This window comes from Falco punctatus (assembly GCF_963210335.1).
Source record: "Falco punctatus genome assembly, chromosome: 10".
In the NCBI taxonomy this organism is placed as follows: Eukaryota; Metazoa; Chordata; class Aves; order Falconiformes; family Falconidae; genus Falco; species Falco punctatus.
In genome coordinates this window covers 33,874,561-33,896,552 of record NC_137590.1, presented here as the reverse complement: position 1 = coordinate 33,896,552, position 21,992 = coordinate 33,874,561, and the positions used below count along the sequence as shown (strand labels likewise).

At 41.2% G+C, this 21,992-nt stretch overlaps 1 protein-coding gene across 2 annotated transcripts in view; it reads right to left on the bottom strand.

The window, feature by feature from the left end:
- Positions 1-21,992, bottom strand: part of KMT5B (lysine methyltransferase 5B) — a 30,413-nt gene extending 8,421 nt beyond the window's left edge. The window contains exons 1-5 of one of the 2 annotated variants that reach the window (XM_080405514.1): positions 21,463-21,992; positions 13,476-13,718; positions 12,512-12,659; positions 2,331-2,496; positions 920-1,029 (exon numbers count right to left, since the gene is read on the bottom strand). In XM_080405514.1, the coding sequence (XP_080261640.1) occupies positions 920-1,029; positions 2,331-2,496; positions 12,512-12,659; positions 13,476-13,635 (584 nt within the window). In that variant the 5' untranslated portion in view covers positions 13,636-13,718; positions 21,463-21,992. Of the gene's footprint in view, positions 1-919; positions 1,030-2,330; positions 2,497-12,511; positions 12,660-13,475; positions 13,719-21,462 lie in introns of those variants that run through there. The other variant, XM_080405515.1, reaches the window with a different exon arrangement.

Below are 21,992 nucleotides of genomic sequence, written 5' to 3'. Positions count from 1 at the left end.
CAGACCTAAATATAAAGCTTCTACCCCAAAGAATCAGCCAAGGGGAGAATTCAAACTGAAAAAACCCAACCCCCCAAAATACCGACTCTATCATGACTGTGGACCTTCTAGCTAGTCACGAAGAGCTACTGCCCTCAACCTTCTTACAGCTCGCCCTCCCACACGCCGAGGCCGTACCCCCACTGCAATGGCATGCTCACTCGGTACGCTGCCAGCGTAACGTCTAGCTACTCATCCCTCGCCTGCACCTAAGGGCCTGTCATCGTCTCAGATGTGCTGTTCCGAGCATGTACTGCCACCAGGCAACCCAGCTGTAAATTACAGAGGGGAGGGGGAAGGAAGGGGAACATTGATTTTGAAATCTGAATTAACCCAGGGATCTGCTGGTGCTGCCATGGAAATGCTTATAATAAAACTCAGCTGTGCCAAAACGAGATGGGGAAATACACTGGGGTTCCAACTTTGTGTTTCCAGGAGAGATTTATCTTGCACAACCAAAATATGCAAATTAACACCCCTCAGTTTCACCAAGGTGAAAAAGCACATTTCCCCCACAATCATTTGTTGTGTAGCAAATCCAGCATAATGCAAGTCTTGACACGGTCATGTTTCTCACCAAAGGCCAACAACTCACGATTAGAGGAAAATAATTATGACTGAAAACAAGATTAAAAAAACCTTGTATACTGAAAACTGTGTGGCTACGCCCAAATCTACAAAGGAATGTCTCACATACGCAGGTATTGTGTGTTAAGTACTTTGCAAAAACAGACACCAAATTTAATTTGCAAGTAAAAATATAAAACTTTATTTCTCTGGTGGCATTCTTAATTTTAAATCATACTTTTTAGTTTTCTTTTTTAGAATCTTCCAGAATAATTGACAGAAATAGAACGTAACAGTAAACTGTATTTCTTACCATTCTTTCGTTGCAACGATTTTGGCTCCATTCTGCTCAGAAGAATACCGATTACAAGGCAGTATCTCAAACCCGCTGTCAGTTGCAAACATTCGTAAATAAATAAATACCTGCCACAAAAGAAAACAGTACTTTTCTGTTATAAGCAAGAAAAAGGCAGTGAGGTACTTCATATAAAAATAATGACAGTCAGTGAACCGCACAAAAAACACCACACAAAAAATGAATACTGCAGTGGGATGTTGTTTGCTGAAATGTATTTCTGATTATAAATTTTAGCTATACATATTATGTTCATATTATTTCTTCAGAGTAACTTGCAGGAATCCTCACATGGATAACATGAATATCCAAAGAGTTTAAAAAAATTAAGATTCCTCAAATGGTACAAAATTAACCCAACCAATGAAAATGGATTTCTGCTTCAGGTCACTGAGTGGTTGCATTCAAGAAGAATTTTAAGGACCACCGAGACCTAACAATCCACAGGATGCTATTTTGTTCTATCCAGTTCTGAAAAATATATTACTTCCATAACACATGTAGATACTGAATTCAGGGATTGCTGAATACATTCTTTTTAGTTAAAGTGCAGATGTACTATTCAAAAAACACTCTGGGAAAGCAGAATTATTTGCTACCTACTTTTTTTTTTACACTGCTAAATTTGATCACTTTAAAGTAGGCCAGATTCCTTTTGGTTGTATCTGAGAACAACACACTCATTCCCGAAGAAGGTTTGGTTGCTTTTCTGTTTGTTTTGGTTTTGTTTTGTTTTTAAGTAAAAAAATACTGTGATTTCCTTGCAACTTTCAGAGTCAACCACCTTTATGCTATATACAAAATGGCTTTGGGGTGTGGGAAGTGAAGGAAGAGGAATAACACCTTCCACATAAAGCCTCTATAACCAAAACAGTTATGGTATTTTGAGGTAGCAAGGGTTCTCCCTTTTCCTTCATCTTTTAGTCACACAGTTCAATTTACAACCACCAAACAAAAACCCCCACCAAAACAAAACAAAAAAACCACCAACACAAAATAAACAAAAAAGGAAGAAAAAACCCTTTCAAAGCATGAAATAAGTCTTTGAAACTCGACTCCCAGAAGCAGGTCTCCTCATCTGCTTATGACTTAAGCCAGCAGCAAAAGAGGCAAATGTGTTCTTCTTTTTACATGTGTATTAAATAAAAGGCAATGGTAAGTTAACAAAAAAAAAAAAAAAGGTTTGTGTGTGCACACAGAGCTAGCTGGGTTTTTAAAAAAACAAAGCAAGTTTCTGTTAAAAGGAAATCAAACAAGTAACATTACAGAGCAGTGCATTACTTTACTACTGCTACATTCCTAAGAAATCTGTACATTTTCTTAGCCTTTCAACCATCTGAAAAAGCACATTAATTACAAATACACCTACATGTTCCTTGAACAACCTTTCCTGCATTTTGTTCTTGTTAAGAAAATAGTGCCGGGCCCAGTCACCTGACGTCAAGGACTTGAAGGCTTTTTCTAAGTGCTCGTCTTTCTTAAAACGTTCAATCACCTCTTTTAGTTCTTCTTGCCTTCCTTTTATAGGTCGAAATCTGAAATAAAGAATAAAACTATTCCAGTCCATTGTTACTCATTCTCAACTCTTCCTCACAGCTACTCGCAGCATGGAGTTCTTTTGTTAGCCATATAAATATTTAACTCCTAGTGTAAAGGAATGGATCATTATAGTCTCAAATCACAGGTCCTCGTTTCTTGAGGTAAGGTAAAGCCAAGCATACTACCTGGAACATTAAAGCCCTCCATTCTGCTGAGAAGCACAATTTATTTATTGAACAAATTTCTGATAAGATTAACCAACACAGAATAAAATTTCACTGTTTTTGATGCCGATCATTTTGAACAAAACAGCTAAAGAGCTAGCATAATAAAAGCGTTATTGTCCTTACTTTCCTAATGAATTTACTACCATGTGCAAAAAAATCCAGCAAACAGACTGGCTGTAAGTTTCCTAGTTTACACCAGTATTAAGGGATCTTTGCACAGTTGTGCCTTTTATAGCTAGGCTGGGAAGTGTGCATGTGTGTGTGATTCTAAATTTAAGCCCTCTACAACCTCACATACTACACTAGATTTTTTTAAACTGGGAGCAAACAATTCAACAGCACAACTAAAAAGACTGAGTAAGAAATCTCACAACAGAAAAAAATGTGCAACTGTCTTGTGGAATGATTTCAAATCAACTTTTGCCCAACCCAAAGCCATACTATATTGACAAATGCACTGTATGGGCTTCTGTAGATCGCAAGCTCAACATCTGTGTTCATATAAAACACAACTCTTAATGACTACACAAGAAATACCTACAAATTGCAATACACAGCATAGATACAATATCTGTGGAAGACCGAAGTTCCAGAAGTTAGTGCGATCATAAGCATTTTCCCCCAAAATACTGGCTACAGAAACAGGTAGCTGAAAATCACGGGTAGGTAACATATCACAGTAAAACATGGTACATTAGCAGAGAATTCTGCCTTCTTCTCAAAGCTTGAGATATAAGAAAAACTATCCTTCATATCTTCAGCAGGAAAAAAACGGTTACAGAAAAAAGCTATATGACCGCAAGAAGTAGGAGCTCCATTTTTGAGCTGCAAAACCATTGAGATAAAGCAGAACTTAAGAGATTATGTCAATTTCTATACATCACTTTTGACTGAGCACATACCCATACATGCTCCACTTTGGGGTGGAGGCAGGTTTTGTGCACTTTTGAAGTATAGACACCCCAGGGAACTCTTCACAAAGATACAAATTTTCCAGGCTCGCCAGAGAAACAGTTTTCTGCAGCTCCTTTCACAGCTGACACCTTTTGCTTACACAGCGTATGACAAAAGCGTTAAACAAGCTAACAACATCTGATTAAATCCGTAAGACTGAGTCCCATTACTTGTTGCTTGAAGTGTGTTACCATGCCAATTTTATTTCCTCTTACTTACCAAATGTATCTGATGACAGAAGTAAACAAGGGGAAATAAAATTCTTGCAGCTGGTGGAAGGAAACCTCATCAACTCCCTTACTGATACCCTGTTTTTAAAATTACCATATCACTTGGCTTATCCTTATCTTTGAACACTGAATGTTGCCAGTAACTTCTTTTCAGATGATCAAATAAGATCTGCTGCTTCTATGCATCTTGTATGGAGAAAACAAAATACTTTCAGTGTTGCACAGCCCAATTTTACTTCACCTTGTAAAACTGTAAGAGCTTAATCAGAAATAACTAATAATGATGAGGATTCAATTTCCCTCATTAGAAGTAAAATGCTGTATTTATGCTCCTGGTACAATGCAGGCTTCCTAACAGCAGCATTACAGGTTATCAGTGTCCTGTGCTACTGCTTTTACATGTCTTCTCCACATTCTGCACCTGAAAAACCTCCCTGTAATATAACTAAGTGACCTTTTAGATCTTTTTGACTATGGCAAAAATTATCAGCATAAACCGTGAGCTTTCATAGAAGAAGATACAGTAAGCAGTTCCGAGAAGACTTTGCTAAGTTTACTTCTGGCTGGGATAACACCAAACAAGATAGCAAGAGTTCATCAAGAAACAGAAGCCCACGTAGAATTGTAGCACACACTGTGCCAAGAAGTTTCAATCAAGTTCTTTATTAAAGAATATACTTATCCCATCTCCCCAAAAAGCGAAATGCCTAACAAGCTGGTGAGACCTCATCCTGGAAGAAAACTCCCTCCAGACTACAGGTGACATGGTCATTATTATTTTTGTTCTGTAGCACAACGAAGTCACCATTGACTTGCCAGTCAGCTATAAGAAGTGTGTCTCCCGGTTCTCCCCAAAGCAGGAAGACTTCTCCCAGATCTGACAGTCATAACTCACAGAGCTTCCTCAGATATTAAGGGAATTTAAAATGATACAGCCTGAACTGAACCTGACTAGTTTCAGAATAGGACTTGCTCTCGTTTTCAGTTTTCATCAGAAACAGTTTTCTCAACACTCAATTGTACTTACATCATGAGAAGTACAAAGCACACCAATATGTACCAACATGACAGGCCAACATTTTGTTACGTCTTTATCCACAAACATAACAAGAGGAAAAGCCACAGGTTTTACAGCAGAAATTGATCTTCAGCGATTTCTGCTCTTGCTGGGCTAAATGAACAATTGCCCTCTCCCTTACATTCTATGTATATGTTGAAATGCACCATCTTTTTAGCTAAGTGACCTGCAGGAGCAAAGATAGGTGGAAAACTCATCACATTTAAAATTGCATTAGCACCTGAGACAGGCAACGGAAGTGCAGACAGACATAAGCATACTTGTGTATCATCAAGAAGCTTGGTCTAAACTAAAGAAAGCAGGATCTCTCCACTCAACCACCAGGAAAAAAAAGGAGGAAAAAAATGTAGAGCAAATGCTATGCTTAAACAGTGGCTCTCAAGACCTACAGAAAAAGAATCAACACCCTGCATTTCCTAGCAATTACATACACTTCTTATAGCCCCAAAGCTATTCTGGTCTTTCACAGCATACTACTCTCAGACACTGACTGGATGTCCACCTGACTAGCCACCTCGGGTAGCTGAGAACCTGGCCCCAACCCTGTAAGTCACTTGCATACCTCCACTGATCCCATTCAGTAGGTGTTTCTACAGGTTCTTGTCTCAGGCATCCCACACTGCTGGTGGAATTCCTTTAAATGTTTACTAGAAACTCATGCAACATCATTCTTGACAAGCAGAATAGTTAGTGTAAACCCAAGTCTTGAAAAGGCCAAAAAGGCAGCTGGAAACTGGAAGGGGGTGAAGAGATTGTAAAACCCCCAAAATGCGAAAAGGTCAGACGAACGTTACACTGTATGCCAGGCATCTGAAACTTGAAACAGGAACTGGGTTTTCCAAAGAACACAACTCTCAGCACTCAAGGGTTCAAAAATTAGCACTAAGTACCACCTGTAGTACCGCTATCAAAATGCTATACCAGTATTCTTTACATGGTGATGAGACAGAGACAATGAGAAAAGACAAACAGGAATCCAAACAAGCAAGTGTCCACCAGTACATGGAAAGATGCTGGAAAACAACATCATGTACAGCATTTCACCTCAAGGGTTCCCAAACCAGTGAAACAGAACAACACTTTGCACCGTGAGCCTGAGTTTGCGAGTTATTTACAGCTCAACAGCACGTGCAAACTGCACTGAGAGCATATCAAGTTTAAGAGCTAATCCAGAACACTGCACCAGACTCCTGTGAAATCTTCAGTACTTTCTCAGGTGTATCTCCATATATACTTTAAAAGGTACCTTCTGATTTGAGACACTGAAGAAGCCAATACACCAAGGAAGTCTAGAAGTCAAGTGTTCCTTAAGAATTTGAGGGTCTGATGATAAGACACTTTACTTCTCCCAGGAGTATCATGAAATAGCAGTTTATTCATTAGTCTTTCCCAGCACTAACTACCAAAAAGCCAACCACTTTTGAGAAGCAACCTTAAATATGATCATGTTGGTGTTACACAGCCTCCTCATTTATACACAACAACAATTAAAAAAAATCTATGCATCTGTTAGAAGAATCTACATGACTGTTTTTGAGCACCACCATGAAGACAGCCTGAAAAGACCCCACAGCTAAATGTATATATCTATAAACTGAGCCAAAGAAACTGGCTTTTAAGTGTCAGTGAAATAAGATCCCAGTTCAAAGAAGAGAAATCGAGAGATGGAAAGAGCACAAGAAAACCAACAAAACAAACCAGCCAACCCCGTCTCTAAACAGAGAGACGACTAAAGTCAGAATTGTTTACCCAGATTTCTGGTTTGCTCCTATGAACAGTACCTTTATCAGATTCAATCACGGAAACTGAACAAGACACACTGGTATTTGAATCTGCTCACAGGCACAGACTCCTTGAGCCACCCTACAAACAGCTTTAGGGGTCAGGTCTCACACGGAGTCTGCTGCAAAACAGTCTGTTGTTAGAAGTAAGCCAAGAATGAAAAACTATCACTGCATCTTTAAAGAAATAATAATAGCCCTTCTTCCTGACAAGCTGCAGAACAGAAACTTTTCACACTTTCCTAGGAAATACTTATTTTTCCCTAGTCAACAGGATCCAAAAAAGCTATCACTATTGCAATCTCAAAATCAGCTAGAAGATGAGCTTATCCCAGTAGTTAAGGGCAAACTGAGGTGGTCTCAATAAGGAAGATGTAAGAAAATGGCTGGGGGAAGCAAAGCTCTCTCTCTCTCTCAAGTTTCTCTTACCTCGGAAATACTTAAAGAATCTTGAAACTCCAAGGTATAAAGCCAAAGGTCAGTGAGATGCTTGCCTATAAAGGAAGTTAAAGGAGAGTTTCTGGTAAGTTAAGAAGCACAGTACCTTGCTCAGTCTTAGTCACTGAGAGCAGTGAGTTTGAACAAAAAGGATAAATTGATCCTGCAAGAGATCCAGTACGGAACTCCATCTAGCATACCAGTGCATGATAAAAGAGTTATACTTCTAAACCTCTTTCTTAACTTCTGACTAGGGAACATCAAGAAGAGTGAATTCATCAAACATAGCATCCCATTAACCTCTTAACAACAGGCACTTTGTCTGGGTATTTTTATTTAAGTGGCTATGGAAAGACAGCAAGTTACTGTTCATCTAATACCAGAGATTCAGCACACAAGCTGAAACTGCAAGGCTGTTAAGCATTCAAGACACAACAGAAGCTGAAAATAATCTTCTTATAATAAGTGGAAACAATTGATTTAGTTGATATACATTTTGGCTTCCCACCCCGCCCAACCTTGTAGTACAAGTATCTTAATTAGAATCTAGTTATATTAAAAAATCAACTTGTTCTGTGCTTAATATCCAGTGTTGTTATCTGGAAAAAAACCCAGATTCTTTAAAGGCCAAAGTTCAAAACGTCATTTTTAACGATGAAAGTAATCCACATTACTTAAATTTCTTGAACTGAAACTACACACACAACTGTGGTCAAAACTCCAATACAGTCTAGAACAGACATAAAGAAAATTCTAATAACCATGTCATTTCATTCTCCTTATATGGTTAGCAAATAAATAGGGGTGGGTGGGGGTGGGTGGGTTCGAAATACATATGGGGGACACAAAAAAAGCCCCAACACTTTCCTTCATTCCTATTCTGACACTCCATGTAGTAAATTTAATTTAGCAGTTACCATGGCTACAGGATGCAAGCCACTCCATCCTTTGGAGTTATAACACTATTTATTGAAATTAAAGGTGAAAGTAGAAAAACTGTGTAAGAGTAAGGTGGTGGGTGTTGGCTAGGAGAGGGGCACAGTTTGGTGTATTTTTTTTCCTTTTTTTTTTTTTTAATTCAAAACATTCAGCAGCAGCAAAACAGTTAGTTCCAATGTAATCACTGTGTGTGATTACACACAGTGAAGGAAGACAACCAGGAGCAAGTTAAAGGACTTCACCAAATTAAGTTATCAGAAAAAAAGAAAAAAAGAAAAAAAAAGGAGAAAGCAAGCAGATTTTACACAAAAGTCAAATAAAATCATTTTGGAAAGTATACAAACACAGAGGTCTGAAGAATGTAAAACCTTGACTTCGAAACAGGGTGTCGCCATGTAACAGCTATGTACCTCTAATCCAGTACCTCTATCATGCCACAACACTGAAGTTGAAGTATACAGCCACATAACTTGCTTTACCTCCAAACACCACAGTTCAAGACGAATACCGAGCCCTTTAATTATTATATTGAAATGAGCTAAGGAGCACACAAGAGATTCAGCACAGACCCACGAATACAAGTAATATGGAACCACTTTGCCTTTTTTGTCTTTATTGCTCAACAGTGATTCTAAAGGGACAGAAATTGATGTACTCGGTCAAGTTCAGGAATGACTGACAGTTTACACCAAGGCCAGCAACTGTTCTTGGTGCAGTGTTGAGAGAAAGCAGCTTCCCCATACATCATCCCCAAACACTTCATGTTTGCTATGGAAAACATAGAAATTCTTAAAGCTTATTAGTCCTTTAGTCTCGTGTTACCAGACAAAACCACCTGCACCACACACCTGTTTGCAACATCACTCAAAGCAGCAACACAGAGTTAGGAAACACCCCTAGATTCCCCTAAACCAACTGACAATGCATTTGACTTCCTAAATCCCTTGCAAATTTCAAAAGACATTGGAACTGCTCTCAGATCCCCTAGCATGATGCTGTCTGTGCTTTAGGGAACCAGGAAACAACAGTGACTGGTAACAGCAGCAGTATGATCAGGAGTCTGGCTTAAGATTTAAATGCTGACACCTTTGTATGCACGATAGTAAAGACTGGATTAGCCACTGAGGCACGCAACTTCAAGATTCAGTGCTCAGCCTGGGGAAAAGCATCTGAAAATAATAGACGGCAAGATAAACAAAAATTCACTTGGATTTTTACAAGTGTCAGTCTTAGTATCTAGTGTTAGACAACCTTCAACCCAGGAAGTATAGCTTGCAAAATTAGTTTTGTTTTTACAAAGAGGACAAGCATGCAAGACTAAGTAAATCTTACAGCCAGGATAGCCTTTGTCACAAAAAAAAGGTCTGATATAACAGGATTTGTACAAGAAGCAACAAAACCTCTTAGAGCAGCTATACTTGACAAGATTATGCTTCTTAACATATGGGTGTGGGGTTTTTTATTATTAATTGCTAATCTGCTATTCTGTCGAGATAAGAGCTACCAATTTGATGAAAGAATGACCACAAGGCCTGTAAAGAGGGCCAGAAGCTCTGAAGACAACCTGCTTTCTCTTGCAAATCCAAAATGATGAAAAGAAAAAGTTACTTTTGGGTAAAGCTACTGAAAATGTTTCCAGAGCTACGTTTTATGCTGTCCATCAAATCCCTGGTGACAAGAAGGTATTTCAGAGGAACACTGGACAAACTCAGTGGGGAATCCAATTGTAATCTTTCCAGAACTAGTCTTCAGCTCTTTCAGACACTACTGACTTGACAGCTTACAGAGCTAACAGCCCAATTCCCAAGACAGAGGGCATTCAGGAATTGCAGGACTTTATAGCTATGGCTCCAGGAAAAAAAAAAAAAAAGAAAAAAGAAAAATAACAATCACGTTCTCGTCACCATTCTACCATAAGATCACTAATTCAGTATAAAGAAGATGGAAAACAAAGACATTCCAACAATAATCTAGATATTTTACTAGAAAGTTACGAGGGTTTTTTTCCTCTAATCAATATACTCTAGACAAAACAAAAGGTCTTTACAAATTCTTCAACTACAGGAACAAATGAAATACAGAAAGTGCTTATATAGAAGACAAGTACAAAAATACAGACTTGGCTTCCAGGAGTAAGCTAAAGTACAAATTCAGTGTGGTCATCAACTTATACAGGGCTGCTCGTTGCAAAACTACAAACCTCTGCTGTTGGGAACACGTAAAAGCAGAATGGTAGCACTGTCCCTTTCACAGCACATCCTCAGACCAGGCAGAAGGGAACAGGAAACAGCTGCTTGCCATCGTACATGGCTGTTTCATTTTAAGTGCACCTCAATACACAAACTATGTAACTAATACGACCTCATCACACTGAAGCAGAAGATGCCCAAACATAAGCTGTAAATCTTAATTTCTACTACAGTCACGTATTTGTGTGCTGGCATCTGGTAAACACTCCAGTCTTTTTGTATTGCTTTCCCTCCACCTTCCCTGAAAGCCATACAAGAACAATATCTCAGGAGCTCTAGAAAGACTACAGTTTACTAGATGGAATGAAGATGACCTAAGTGTCACAGGTACAGTAACAAGCAGATGTCATCACCGTATGAAAAAGATAAACAAGAACTATGCTGACGCCTTTATTTTCACTCATTGCAACAATAGAAACTCTCTCAATAGGACATTATGAAAGAGCCAAGAAGACGTGTTTCTGGTAGGAATTGTAAGCCTCACCTAAGTATTTCCCATAGTGCTCCAAGATTATTAACTACAGTCCTTGAAGGCTGCCTGTAACTGTTCTCCAAGTCTGAGATAGGAAGAAATACATGATGATAGCCTTTGTGTAGTCTTTTGATTCAAATTAGTAATTAAAGTAGTATTTTAGGTGTTCAAAACATATCAGCAGAAAACATTTATGAAAGTAGCTTCTCCAACTATTTAACAATGAATACATCTTTTCCTTAATAAAAAGCGTACAAATTAACTACCCGTGCATAACTTGCAGACTACCATTCACACAACAACAACAACAGTCTTTTGAGCATATATATTTAGCTTGATTAACTGCAGGAAATACAAAGACACTCTGAACTGTAAGAACGTCTACCTGGACACAGCTTTGGGCACAATGTGCGAGCACAGAGGCACAACACAATAGCACAATGCAATACTGCACAATGCAATAGCATGGACGCAACAGGAAGAACTCAAGTATTCCTCAAAGACAGATGTTGCAGTCTCCAGTGGAAAAAAAAATCTCTTTGGAGCAAGTCTTTACAGTGATTAGGACCACTCTGCTGCAATTTCATGTGCAACTCATGCTGTCAGGTTATACCAGCAACCATTTATGTTACATGACACCACCAATTAGTCTAGCAGACATTTTTGAGGCAATCTGCTTTTTACATACATAAATACAAAAATCTACTTAAGTGCTACTCTGGTTATGTGACCATGCTCTGCAGGTAAACTGTTCTTCTTTAAAAACCGCCACAGCAACAGTCTGAAGGGTTGAGCAGCCTGTTTCCCATGATGTATGGCCTGGAAACCCCAGCTCTTATTATTGTACAATAATAATCACACCGTTCCTGTCCTTAGAAACTTACCACTTACATACAGCTTCTCCATTAAGCTAGCAATGCAGATCTTGTACACAAACAAAAGCTTAATAGAGATCTACAGACTATACTTACAATCAGCAGTACGTCTATAAAACAGGAAGAAGCATGCAACAACTAAACCCTACGGCCACACCGAATTTAGACCATAAGTATTCAGACAAGTGCATAACAGTGCAAAAGTATATGCAATTCTTTTTTTAAGCAAGTTCCCAGCGTGCACATTAATTTATCTTATACATGCAGACATGTCTGAATATCATTCCTTTAGCACGAGTCTGCAAGAACTTAAAATCAAGCGGCACCAACACTGAAGTGCTCAGGAGCTGCACCTTTCTTGTGATGTCCTACAAGTAAGGGGGGTGGGGGGAGCACCCAGGCACATGAAATAAACAGAAAAGTCCCCAAACACTAATTTCCATCTTTGAAATATTTCAAAGGACTAAGGGTTTAAAACTTATGATTAACTTAACTGTTTAAGCTAGGAAACAGTGTCTGCCAACAACCTGTTCTACAGCATAAAAACACATGAGGGCTAACAGAAAGACTTATGACAGCGTTACAAATGCACGCTGCCACACAGCTCTGAGTTCCAGTTTCACATGCAATTCCGTTTTAAAGGTGGCAGCTACTCACAAATAGCTATTTATTCAGACTTCCACAAACATGCAAGAAATTCCATAGTTTTGCTCTGCTTACATCAACTAAGAAGATGAAATCTTTTCTAGAAAAATAAAGACAAGTTACCTAGTATTCATTTTGTGTGTCTGAAAACCTAAATAGGGATCAAGAACCAAACTAGTTGCTAGGTCATCGTTTTCACACAGTTCCTTGGCAGACATTCCAGAGGAAGGCACATAACGACTTTGACCCTCAAATCCTGAAGCACCGCTACCTGCAAACAAGAGAGCATATATTAGATATTGTTTAAGGAATGTTACAAAGTCCAGCTATGCTCATGGACAGACAGCCACGGGTTGGGAGACAAACAATATACAATATTTAAGGGAGATATATGGTATCTCAAGAAGCAAGAGCACAGTTAATTTTTCACTCTTGCTTTTGTTCATTTTTGTAGTAGCTAATGGAGAAAGCTATTTTAGAATGTATTTTATGGGTGTCTTAATTAATTTTGCTTTCCTTCTCTCTTCCCCTCCCCCACTACAAGCACCTTTCCAGACTACACAGTTCAGTTATGCCTGCCTCTCAAGTTTCTGACCTATAAATGTGAAAATTTCAAACCTGATTTTCCCAGAATCCTTTATTCAAAGGACTTAAACTGAATTTATATTTAGCCCAGACCAACAGTAAAAATAAAAATCCATCTTCCTTAAAACCATTTCACAACGACTATCAATATATGTGACTTCATTCAAAATGGGATTTACTTCTACATGCACATCTACTAAAAGTTGGGCTAGTAATTCAAATTACATTATCATCTGCTTCCAATCACACTAGTTCTCACTTCATGCCAATCATGTATTTTATACTTATACAGTTTTTCTTCACTTAACTTTTGGACTGATCTGAAGAGATCTATATACCTGAAGTGAGTTAACACATCCAACAAATACAAACATGATTAATACTTCTGACGATAGCTACATGCTGAATGCAGACCTCCTTCATGAAGACAAGACTGAAGCCTGACTTGCAAATTGATAAGGTGAATGACATACAGCGCTAGGCCCCATAAACATGTACATACATCTGCTAGACCTTCTCTCAACTCCATTTTTGCCCGTCTTCGGATTCTCCTTTCCAGCATGCTGCAGTTTGGTCTGATTCTGTGCATGGTCATTAGACGACTTGCTTCCACTTCTCCTGCCATTCACCACCATGTTCTTGGATTCTCCCAGCCACTTCATTCCCACAGACAATCTGACTCAGTTGCATTTAGTCACTTTTCAAAAGGCTTGGAGAAGTGGATGAATAATTTCAGTTCCAATTCCTACCAGAAGCAAAACATAAACATGATTAGAACTTACTGGGAAACTGTTTCCAAGACACAGTTTTAACAAAAAGAAGGAAAAAAAAAAAAAGAAAGAAAGAAAAAGGGGATGGGGGAAAGACTGAGATCTGCATTTGTATTAGAAAGAAAGAAAAGCAGTTAATTAGCACTAGTACAGTGAACTGCTGCAAGTACAGATATCCACAGGTGAAGGATTGTCCTATGACTTACAATCACATCTGGAAGCAAAGACAGAATTCTAAAGCTGATAAAATTGAGCTGTCCATAGCAGTTTAAGAGCTGGACTATACACACATTATACCTATATATTTATATAGGCATACATACACATGGATAAACAGACACACAGTTATGTTACACCAAAAATTGAGTATTTTCAAACACACCCAATTACAATTTTATTTCCTAATAAATGAAACCTGTAACCTGTTTGGAACTCTACGGCGAAGAATGACATTTATATAAACATCCTCCAGGAACTAAAGATGAACACAGTTAAAGAAACAATAGGAAAAAGAAAAGCAACCAGAAAAATGACAACATTTTTGGAATGGGGGTGGGGGAAAGATGTTAAACCTTTACTGAAAAATCAGAGTTCAAAAAACCCTCAATGATGATCTAGAGGGCCCAGGCTACTTTTACTGTTCCATGGAACAAAAAAAAGCCCCAGTCACAACACACCTGGCTCAATGGGCCAGTAGTAAGTGGGGTCACAAACAGAGCTGAAATTTTACAGTGGCCAGCAAAGCACATGCTAGTTTTTGTCTGTAGCCTCAATGCCTTCTGCATAAATAATTAGAAGGAAGTTACTAATGCTTTTGTACACAGTTGCGTCTCACTCTGTGTAACTTGCAGGAAAAAATCCAATGCTGATTTAAACAACTATTTTACAACTACATTTATGCATTAGTAATTAATTTATTTGGGTTTAATTAATCGTCCTCCCTACTGCTGCCTCATAAAGAAACAAAGCATACCTTTTCTTTTTACTGTAATTTAAAAAAGAACATTCATGCTCTGCTCCCAGCAGATAACACCACGTAACAGGCATTTCAATCTGCTAAGAAATTTGCAACAAACTAACAAAAGTTTTGACAGTGTCTTTTGTAGAAATTACGTTTTTAATCAGTTAAGAGTAGCAAACTACTGATTTCTGTTAGACAACTCCATAACCGAGGAATTTAAAGCTACAGAAATATTTATGGCCAGACGATTAGTAACTAAGTCGCTTTAAAAGATTCAGAAGATTGAGGTATTAGAGAAAAACAGTAGGTAAGTGACTTCAATAGATATATTGGCTCAAACATTTTCATAGAACTATCATTCAGAAGTCTGCAGGTTTTAAAAAGTTTTACAAATTGTCAAAGAAGGATAGTAAGATTATTGACAAAAATATAACAAATCATACTGAGGAAAAGCTGGCTCAGCTACTGCCTCAATATAAAGAAAAAGAATTGAGACAATTTTAGTGGACAAGGAATTTTCTTGCTGCCAGTGCCAAGTGGTGACTGGCTTTGACCTCAAGATTAAACAACAGTTTAAAATGTCTATTTTGCTGGACCAGCAATCTTTAACTGAGCTGGAACCAGCCAGTTTGACTACCAGAATGCAAAAGTTGCTCTGCATAATGAAAAAATTCTTTAGGAAGTTACTAGATACAGCCTTCAGAAAACAAACCAGGGACTGAAAATTTGCTTGGGAAAACCCTATTCGTTGCATTCAGCTATAAGCAGAACCACAGATTTTTACATAGCACCTCTAAAAACGACCCCTGGAAATCTTGGAGCTAAACCTGCACTAGGCAACACTAAACTGTTTTGCTTTTTTTTTTTTTTTGGTCCATCATAGAGCTTGCCTGATAACATACATTTAAAAAGGAAAAAACCCCAAAACAACCCAAATAAAACCCCAAAACTTTCTTGTTAAGCATCCCACCTGAACTTCTTTCAGAACACAGCTATCCCATGAAGATCTGCCACTGACTGACTACCACATGAACACTTAATGACAAATTCAATCTCCCCTCTTTCTGCTTAATTACTTTTACAGCTCTACATACTTTAATTAAACTCTGTTCCCCGTTTTTGTAACAGTGGTAATAAACAGCATTAAAACGAAAACTACATCAAAGACTTCCACTAAATTCAGCCTCGGTCTCTTTGTAAGCCAGGATGCAACTATACTCCACAGCGCGCCACATGCAGTTTGGGAGCAGTACAGGCAAACAAAGTCAACCATGAAGTCAGACCATGGGCAATTACTGTATTGGATGCAACGATCTGGAGGAAAAACATCCAATACAGCAGCACTTCTGACAACTAACAGGTACAGTAGCTACACTTCCAGCTGGAAAAAGGCGTACTCTGAACAAAGAAGGAAACTGATCTTCCATCAGTCCAGTTGGGGAAGGGTGAGTACTATCTCTGCCAACACACTTCTCCCTAACAAATACAGTAACGACAAGGGAAGTATCATAGCAAAGGTAAGGAGGAACGTGGCCACAGAAAAACACTCAAACCATACTCTTAGTATATACTTTGTTAGGAAAAATACTCACTTTTGCTGCAAAGTACCTTGATATAGATGACAACAGAAGTCCTTCCCAAGCAAAATCATGTCATTTGCCTAGCAAATATTCTTGTGAAAAACCATTTATTTGAGCCTAGCAAGCAAGACAATCTTTGTCTCCATCTACTGCTGCCTTTTATTTTCTAATACCAGCCAGATGACAAACTTGAAGACCGCAACTGTGCTTCTTCAGCCTCTACTCCTTCTCCCAATAGACAAACGCTGCTTTTAAGGGGTAGTGTGAAAAGCCAGAACCAGCAGACAGGATTCCTTTCCCAGTGAATACCACAGCTCCTAGTGCCAACAGATAACCTAAAAGAGAGCAAGAGGTGCCCCACTCATCACCCCGTGTTCCTTAATACATCTTCAGGTGAGGTTTGCTCTCAACACTTTCTACATCAGCCTCATGCTGACAAGTCCTTTAGGAACAGAGAGAGACAAGTAAGAGATGAACACCATTTTCCTATTCAAGAAAAAAAAGGAACATATTCCACCTCCACATACTTTGAAATTCCTGCTAAAGGGCTCCACCATTATATAATGTAGCATCACCCATGGATCATTTATGACTTTGGGTATATCTATACCGTGAAGTTTACCAGCACAACTACAGCTTCCAAGGGACCTTTTATATTTCAATGCAAATATCCACATTGCTTTTTTAACCCTTTATTAATTACACTACTACTCATTATAACTATACTGCCTTTTACAATTCTATTATGGTAGTTTTACAGGCACGTTTCCTCAAATGTCAAAAAGTAGCTCAATCACATTTGGCACCTCTCACTGAAGAGTTTAACATTTCATTGCAGAAGTGCCCTCAAAAATGAAAACTCAAGTTTCATTTACCTGGTTCTAAATTTATTGTGAGCATTATTTGCATTTCTGTAACATTCAGAAGCACCAATCAACAACTGAAGCACAAACATCATTAACGCGGTCATCATGTAATACGCTCACAAAGCCAGACTTATCCATGTGTTTACCAGACTGATTAAACAGTACCATTCACATTTATATCACATATGGAAAGCTTCAGTCCTTTTATACTGGGAAGTGTAGTAAATACCTATGAATTTGAGTAAAGAAATTCTATGGCGGTTAAAATGGATCTCAAAAGCTGTCTGAGCTTCCCAGGTTTTAGGCTCTCATCTTTGAAATCTATCAATTCAGAAAAGTTTTGTTGTGAGGGGGGAAAAAAAGCTGAACAAAATCAAATCAATAAAACCCTAAGCCACAGAAACACATACATCAGTAACCATAAGAAATTCAAGTATCATTTATTTTAGTCTTCCATAAGACAGTTTTTGTATATATTTATTACTTAAAGGACAAGGACAGCTTCTAAATAGAGACAGTGGATTTTGTTCATCCCTCTCCAGGCCACAGGCAAAGACATCAGGACCAGGAGGTTTCCTCCCAGGCATGGTCATCCTCCTCTTCCCTATGGTCTCCAGTACACAGGCAGCCAAAGGACTTCCTTCTAAAATAGGGTTTCTTTTTTATTTCTGTTTAAGAACTCAAACATCTAAACCAGTTTTGGGGTTTTGTTTTCGGTTTTTTTGTTTGTTTATTTTGGTGCTTTCTTTTAAAATTTATAGCTGCAAAAAGTCTTCCTCAACAAGACAGTGGCCTAAGGCAAATACAGGACACAAAAAAAAAAGACCCAAAGACCACAGCCTCAGCTTTTCTGGAGAAATCAGTGATATTAAGAAAAAAGATATAAGTTTCATTATTGATAGTTCTAAAAAAAGCAACAGACCTTGGAATTTGGGAAGCAGAGCAGAATTATGCAACCAGGTTTTCTATAGAATCACTAGGCTGTAGACTATTTCCTACAGCCACTGCATCCAGGTAAGGAAGAAAAAAAAAATCCACACACCCCCAAAAAATGTTTTAAGTTTCTAAGACCACAAAAGACTCTGAACAAAGTCAAAGTGAAATGAAAAATTGCGCAGCTTTAAGGAGTTATTCAACAGCCTCAAATCTTATTTCAGTTACTGTTTTTGACAGCTCAGACAAGTGCCATTAAGCCAGAGAGGAAAGGGAGGCATAGGATGCTCCTGGCTCACAGAGAGTGTGAAGCCAAGGTACAGTGTCACTTCAAACAGAAACCTAACGTTGTATGTTACACTACAAATTATTATCGATGATACTAAAACACGGCAAAACCAGGCATGGAACAGAGGTCTTTGCAACCACAGGAGGTGACCAAAAGAAAAAAAAAAAAAAAAAAAAAAAGAAAAGATATCTGGGATTTTACTTCCCCAGAATCCGTGTAGTCAAAGCTGTACCTCAAAGACAGGCCAGGCAGTCCCACAGGACTTCAAAGATTCTGGAGCTGAGGGTGTGATTCCTCAACAGGACAAAAGCTACCTAGGAAATGCTACTTCAGTCCCACCCCTGCAGATGCTTATTTCAGCCACCTGATTGACTTTCTTTGCCCCTGGGATAAGCTGGTTCAGTAAATTAAACCACCAGAAAAACAAGGGGGAAAAAATGTTTTTTGGATGTTTCTTTTCAGCTGCTTAGTGCTCAGAATAAGCTCGGTGAAGAATTGGACAGGGGTTAACAGCAGCACGTGGGAGGCTGTAAGGCTGTGTCAAAATTACCAGCTCGTGTCAATTCAAACTGTTGCAGAACTCCAGCCCCAGGATGGGGGTTTGTGAGAGCACATGTGGATTCAAACCGGAGCCAAACCCAGGATTCAGCCCCGCACCCATAGCTCAGTCTGTACACTGCCACTTTCCCTTGTGCCAGTCCCTTCGCTGCCACGTGATTTCTGTGTGTCAATCAGGATGCTAATCCAAGTACAATGCAGGCACAGAAGCAATAGGTGCTAGTACGAACGAGCAGCAGAGAGGGAATGCACAGAGAAATGCTTCAGCAGCTCCTGTCCCTTCTCCTCTCCCTCCCCGCCCCCCCCCCCCCCCACTAGGTGCTGGCTCAGGGTGAAACCAAATAACGGGCTGAGCAAAGCACCCTAAAGGCTGCATGATTCCCCCCCAGCTCACTGCAGCAACTCCAGCGTTTAGCAGGTTTTCACAGACCAGTCCAAAAGCTTGCTGTTTCTGCCAATTCACACAAACATTTCCACCAGTTCTGGAGCTCAGCGGACCTCTCCATAACTCAGTTTAACCTACTACCCCAACAGGGGGGTCAGCGGGTACTTTTCTGCTGGTTTAATGTGCTGAGTGGGTTTAGCAAAGGATCCAATGGGCACTAGAGCAAGAGAGGATGCAGTACCGGAGGAGCAGCAGCAGAACCTTTCAGAGGGGAAGAAAAAGCATCAGCTGTTTGAAGAGTTTAGCTATGTGACTTACACCGGTTCAGCTGAACCTAGCAGCTCAGGGGAGCCCCACCATGGCTGGCACAAACCACACCATAGTTCAACGAAGGCTTCAAACCAGCATAACCTCAAAAGCAGCCCTGCTGCCTCCCCGCCTGTATGTGCCTGCTTCCACACCATCCTCCCTCTGTGCCAGCAAAACCACTGGGGAGGCAAGTGGTGACCGAGTCAGGGGAGTCACCAGAAAAGTCCGAACCTCCCTGGCCTGAACCACAGTATACAAGAGGATGCTGCCGGAGGGTGGGGGGACAAGGTCAGGAGCACTTAAGCTAGGACTGCTCCTAAATGCTCTGCGTTCTCAAACCACAGCTATGGATTCACTGTTTGGCCCAGAAGTAACATACCTTACACTTAGTATGTTAATTTGGGCATGTTGCATTAAAGCACAACGCTGTTTGAAGTGAAAAGGATACTGGGAATTGTAGTCCTGCAGTAGGATAGTGCTAGCAGAGCAAAACAAGTATTCAAGAGCCTTGTCAGTCCTGTTACCAAGTATACAAGGATACATCATCCCACTTATTAATTTAATCATCCCACTTATTCATTTAATACGCAATGCACTAAGTAATTACTTTAAATAAGGCTTACTTTCCAGTTTGCAAACTCAAATGGGTATAAAGCAGAGATGTTTGTACGTGTCTGGCTCTAATAACAGAATAGCAGGGTAAACAAACCCCGTTTTTCAATCAAATAAATCTTGATTTCCTCACACAGCCTCAGTTGCAAGGAAGAAGGCTTGAAGAATTCAAGACAAAAGATCATCTTTAGTGAAAGCAGAAGAGGATGCACGCACAGCTACAGTGCCAAGACGACAGAAACAGGGCATGACTGTCTCAACTTGCTCTGACACATTTTAGCCTCATTGATTAAAACCTCCCACTATGTATTCGTAGTTACGCTATTAAACACTTCGATCAAATCGCCGCCTCATATGTGTCACCCTGCGCTGAGTTCAACCCGCCAGACAACTACACCAAGTTACAGACTTCAGATCCTCACACAGCCTGCGACACAACTCGACAAAACACCACGGACTCTCTCTGCCACCCGCTGCTTCACTTTTTCAGCGAGCAGCGTGTGGAAGACCAAATGACTTTTAAGTTTCAGATACAGATGCCGGACAAAGATTGTGCTTTCCCCCCTTCCTTAAAAGCATGTATTCCGCGATAAAAAAACAATAAAAATAAAAATCACGAAACACTCCAGGATGTCAGGCGTTAATTGCAGCAGGCTCCGAGCGCGGAACGGTGGCTCAAACAGTCCGTAATGCCAAGCGAGCGGCACAGCCGGGCTCGGAGCTGCTGCTGGGGCTGGCCCCGAGGCGGGAGCCGTGTCGCCGGGCCCGGCAGTGCCGCAGCGGGACCGCACGAACCGCCGCCGACGGCCGGCCCTGCCAGGTCCCCGCTCGCCCCCGGGGCTGAGCCCACCCGCAGGGAGCGCGGCGGGGCCGGGCCGGGCCCTCCCCGGCCCCCTGCTGCCCCCTAGGGCCCCCCGCCGCCCCCGGCCCCGCCTGCCGACACCCCCGTGCCCGCGGGGCCCGCAGCGCCGGGCCCGGCTGTCAGCGCGGCGACCAGCCCGCCCTCCCCCTACCCCCGGCGGCGGGGCCCTGCGCGGGGCGCGCCCCCCCTCACCGCCCCAGCCGGGCCGCGGCGGGGGCAGCGCAGCGGGCACGCCGCCTGACGGCCCCCCGGAGCCCCCGGCCCCGCCGCGGGGCGCCCCCCGCTGCACCGCCCGCTGACAGGCCGGGCCTGGCGCCTGTCCCGCTCGCAGGGCCACCCCCCCCCCCCAAAGACACGGACTCACCTCCCCGCTGCCCCCGCGCTGGGTCCCTCGGCGCTGCCCCAGCCGGCGCTGGGGGAAAATGAATCATCAAAGGGGAAGGAGCGAGGAGGAAAAAGGGGAGGAAGGTGGGGAGGGGGCGAAGCGAAGGCTGAGCGAGGGAAGGGCGGCGGGGGAGGAAAACGAAGGAGGGGGAGAAAAAAAAAAAAGCGGCGATAGTGATAAAAAATAATTCCGAGTGGGGGGAGGAAAAAAATGGCGGATTAAAATCCAAGATGGCGGCGCCGAGCAGCGAGCGGTGCAGGGGGGAGGCGACGGAGCGAAGCGCGTAGAGATCCCTCCGCCGAGCCCCGCGAGAAAGAGTCCCCTGGGCTCCCTCGCAGAGACCCCGCAGGGCGGCCGCGAGGACGGGCCGCTGTCGCCGCCGGTTCCTCCTCTTTCTTTCTTCTCTGCGGGGAGCCCTCTTTCCGCCGGGCTGCCGAGGCGGGCAGGCCACCGCGCTCCTAAGTTTCTTCTTCTTTCTGCCGGTGAAGCCCGCGACCTCCTCGCCCCGT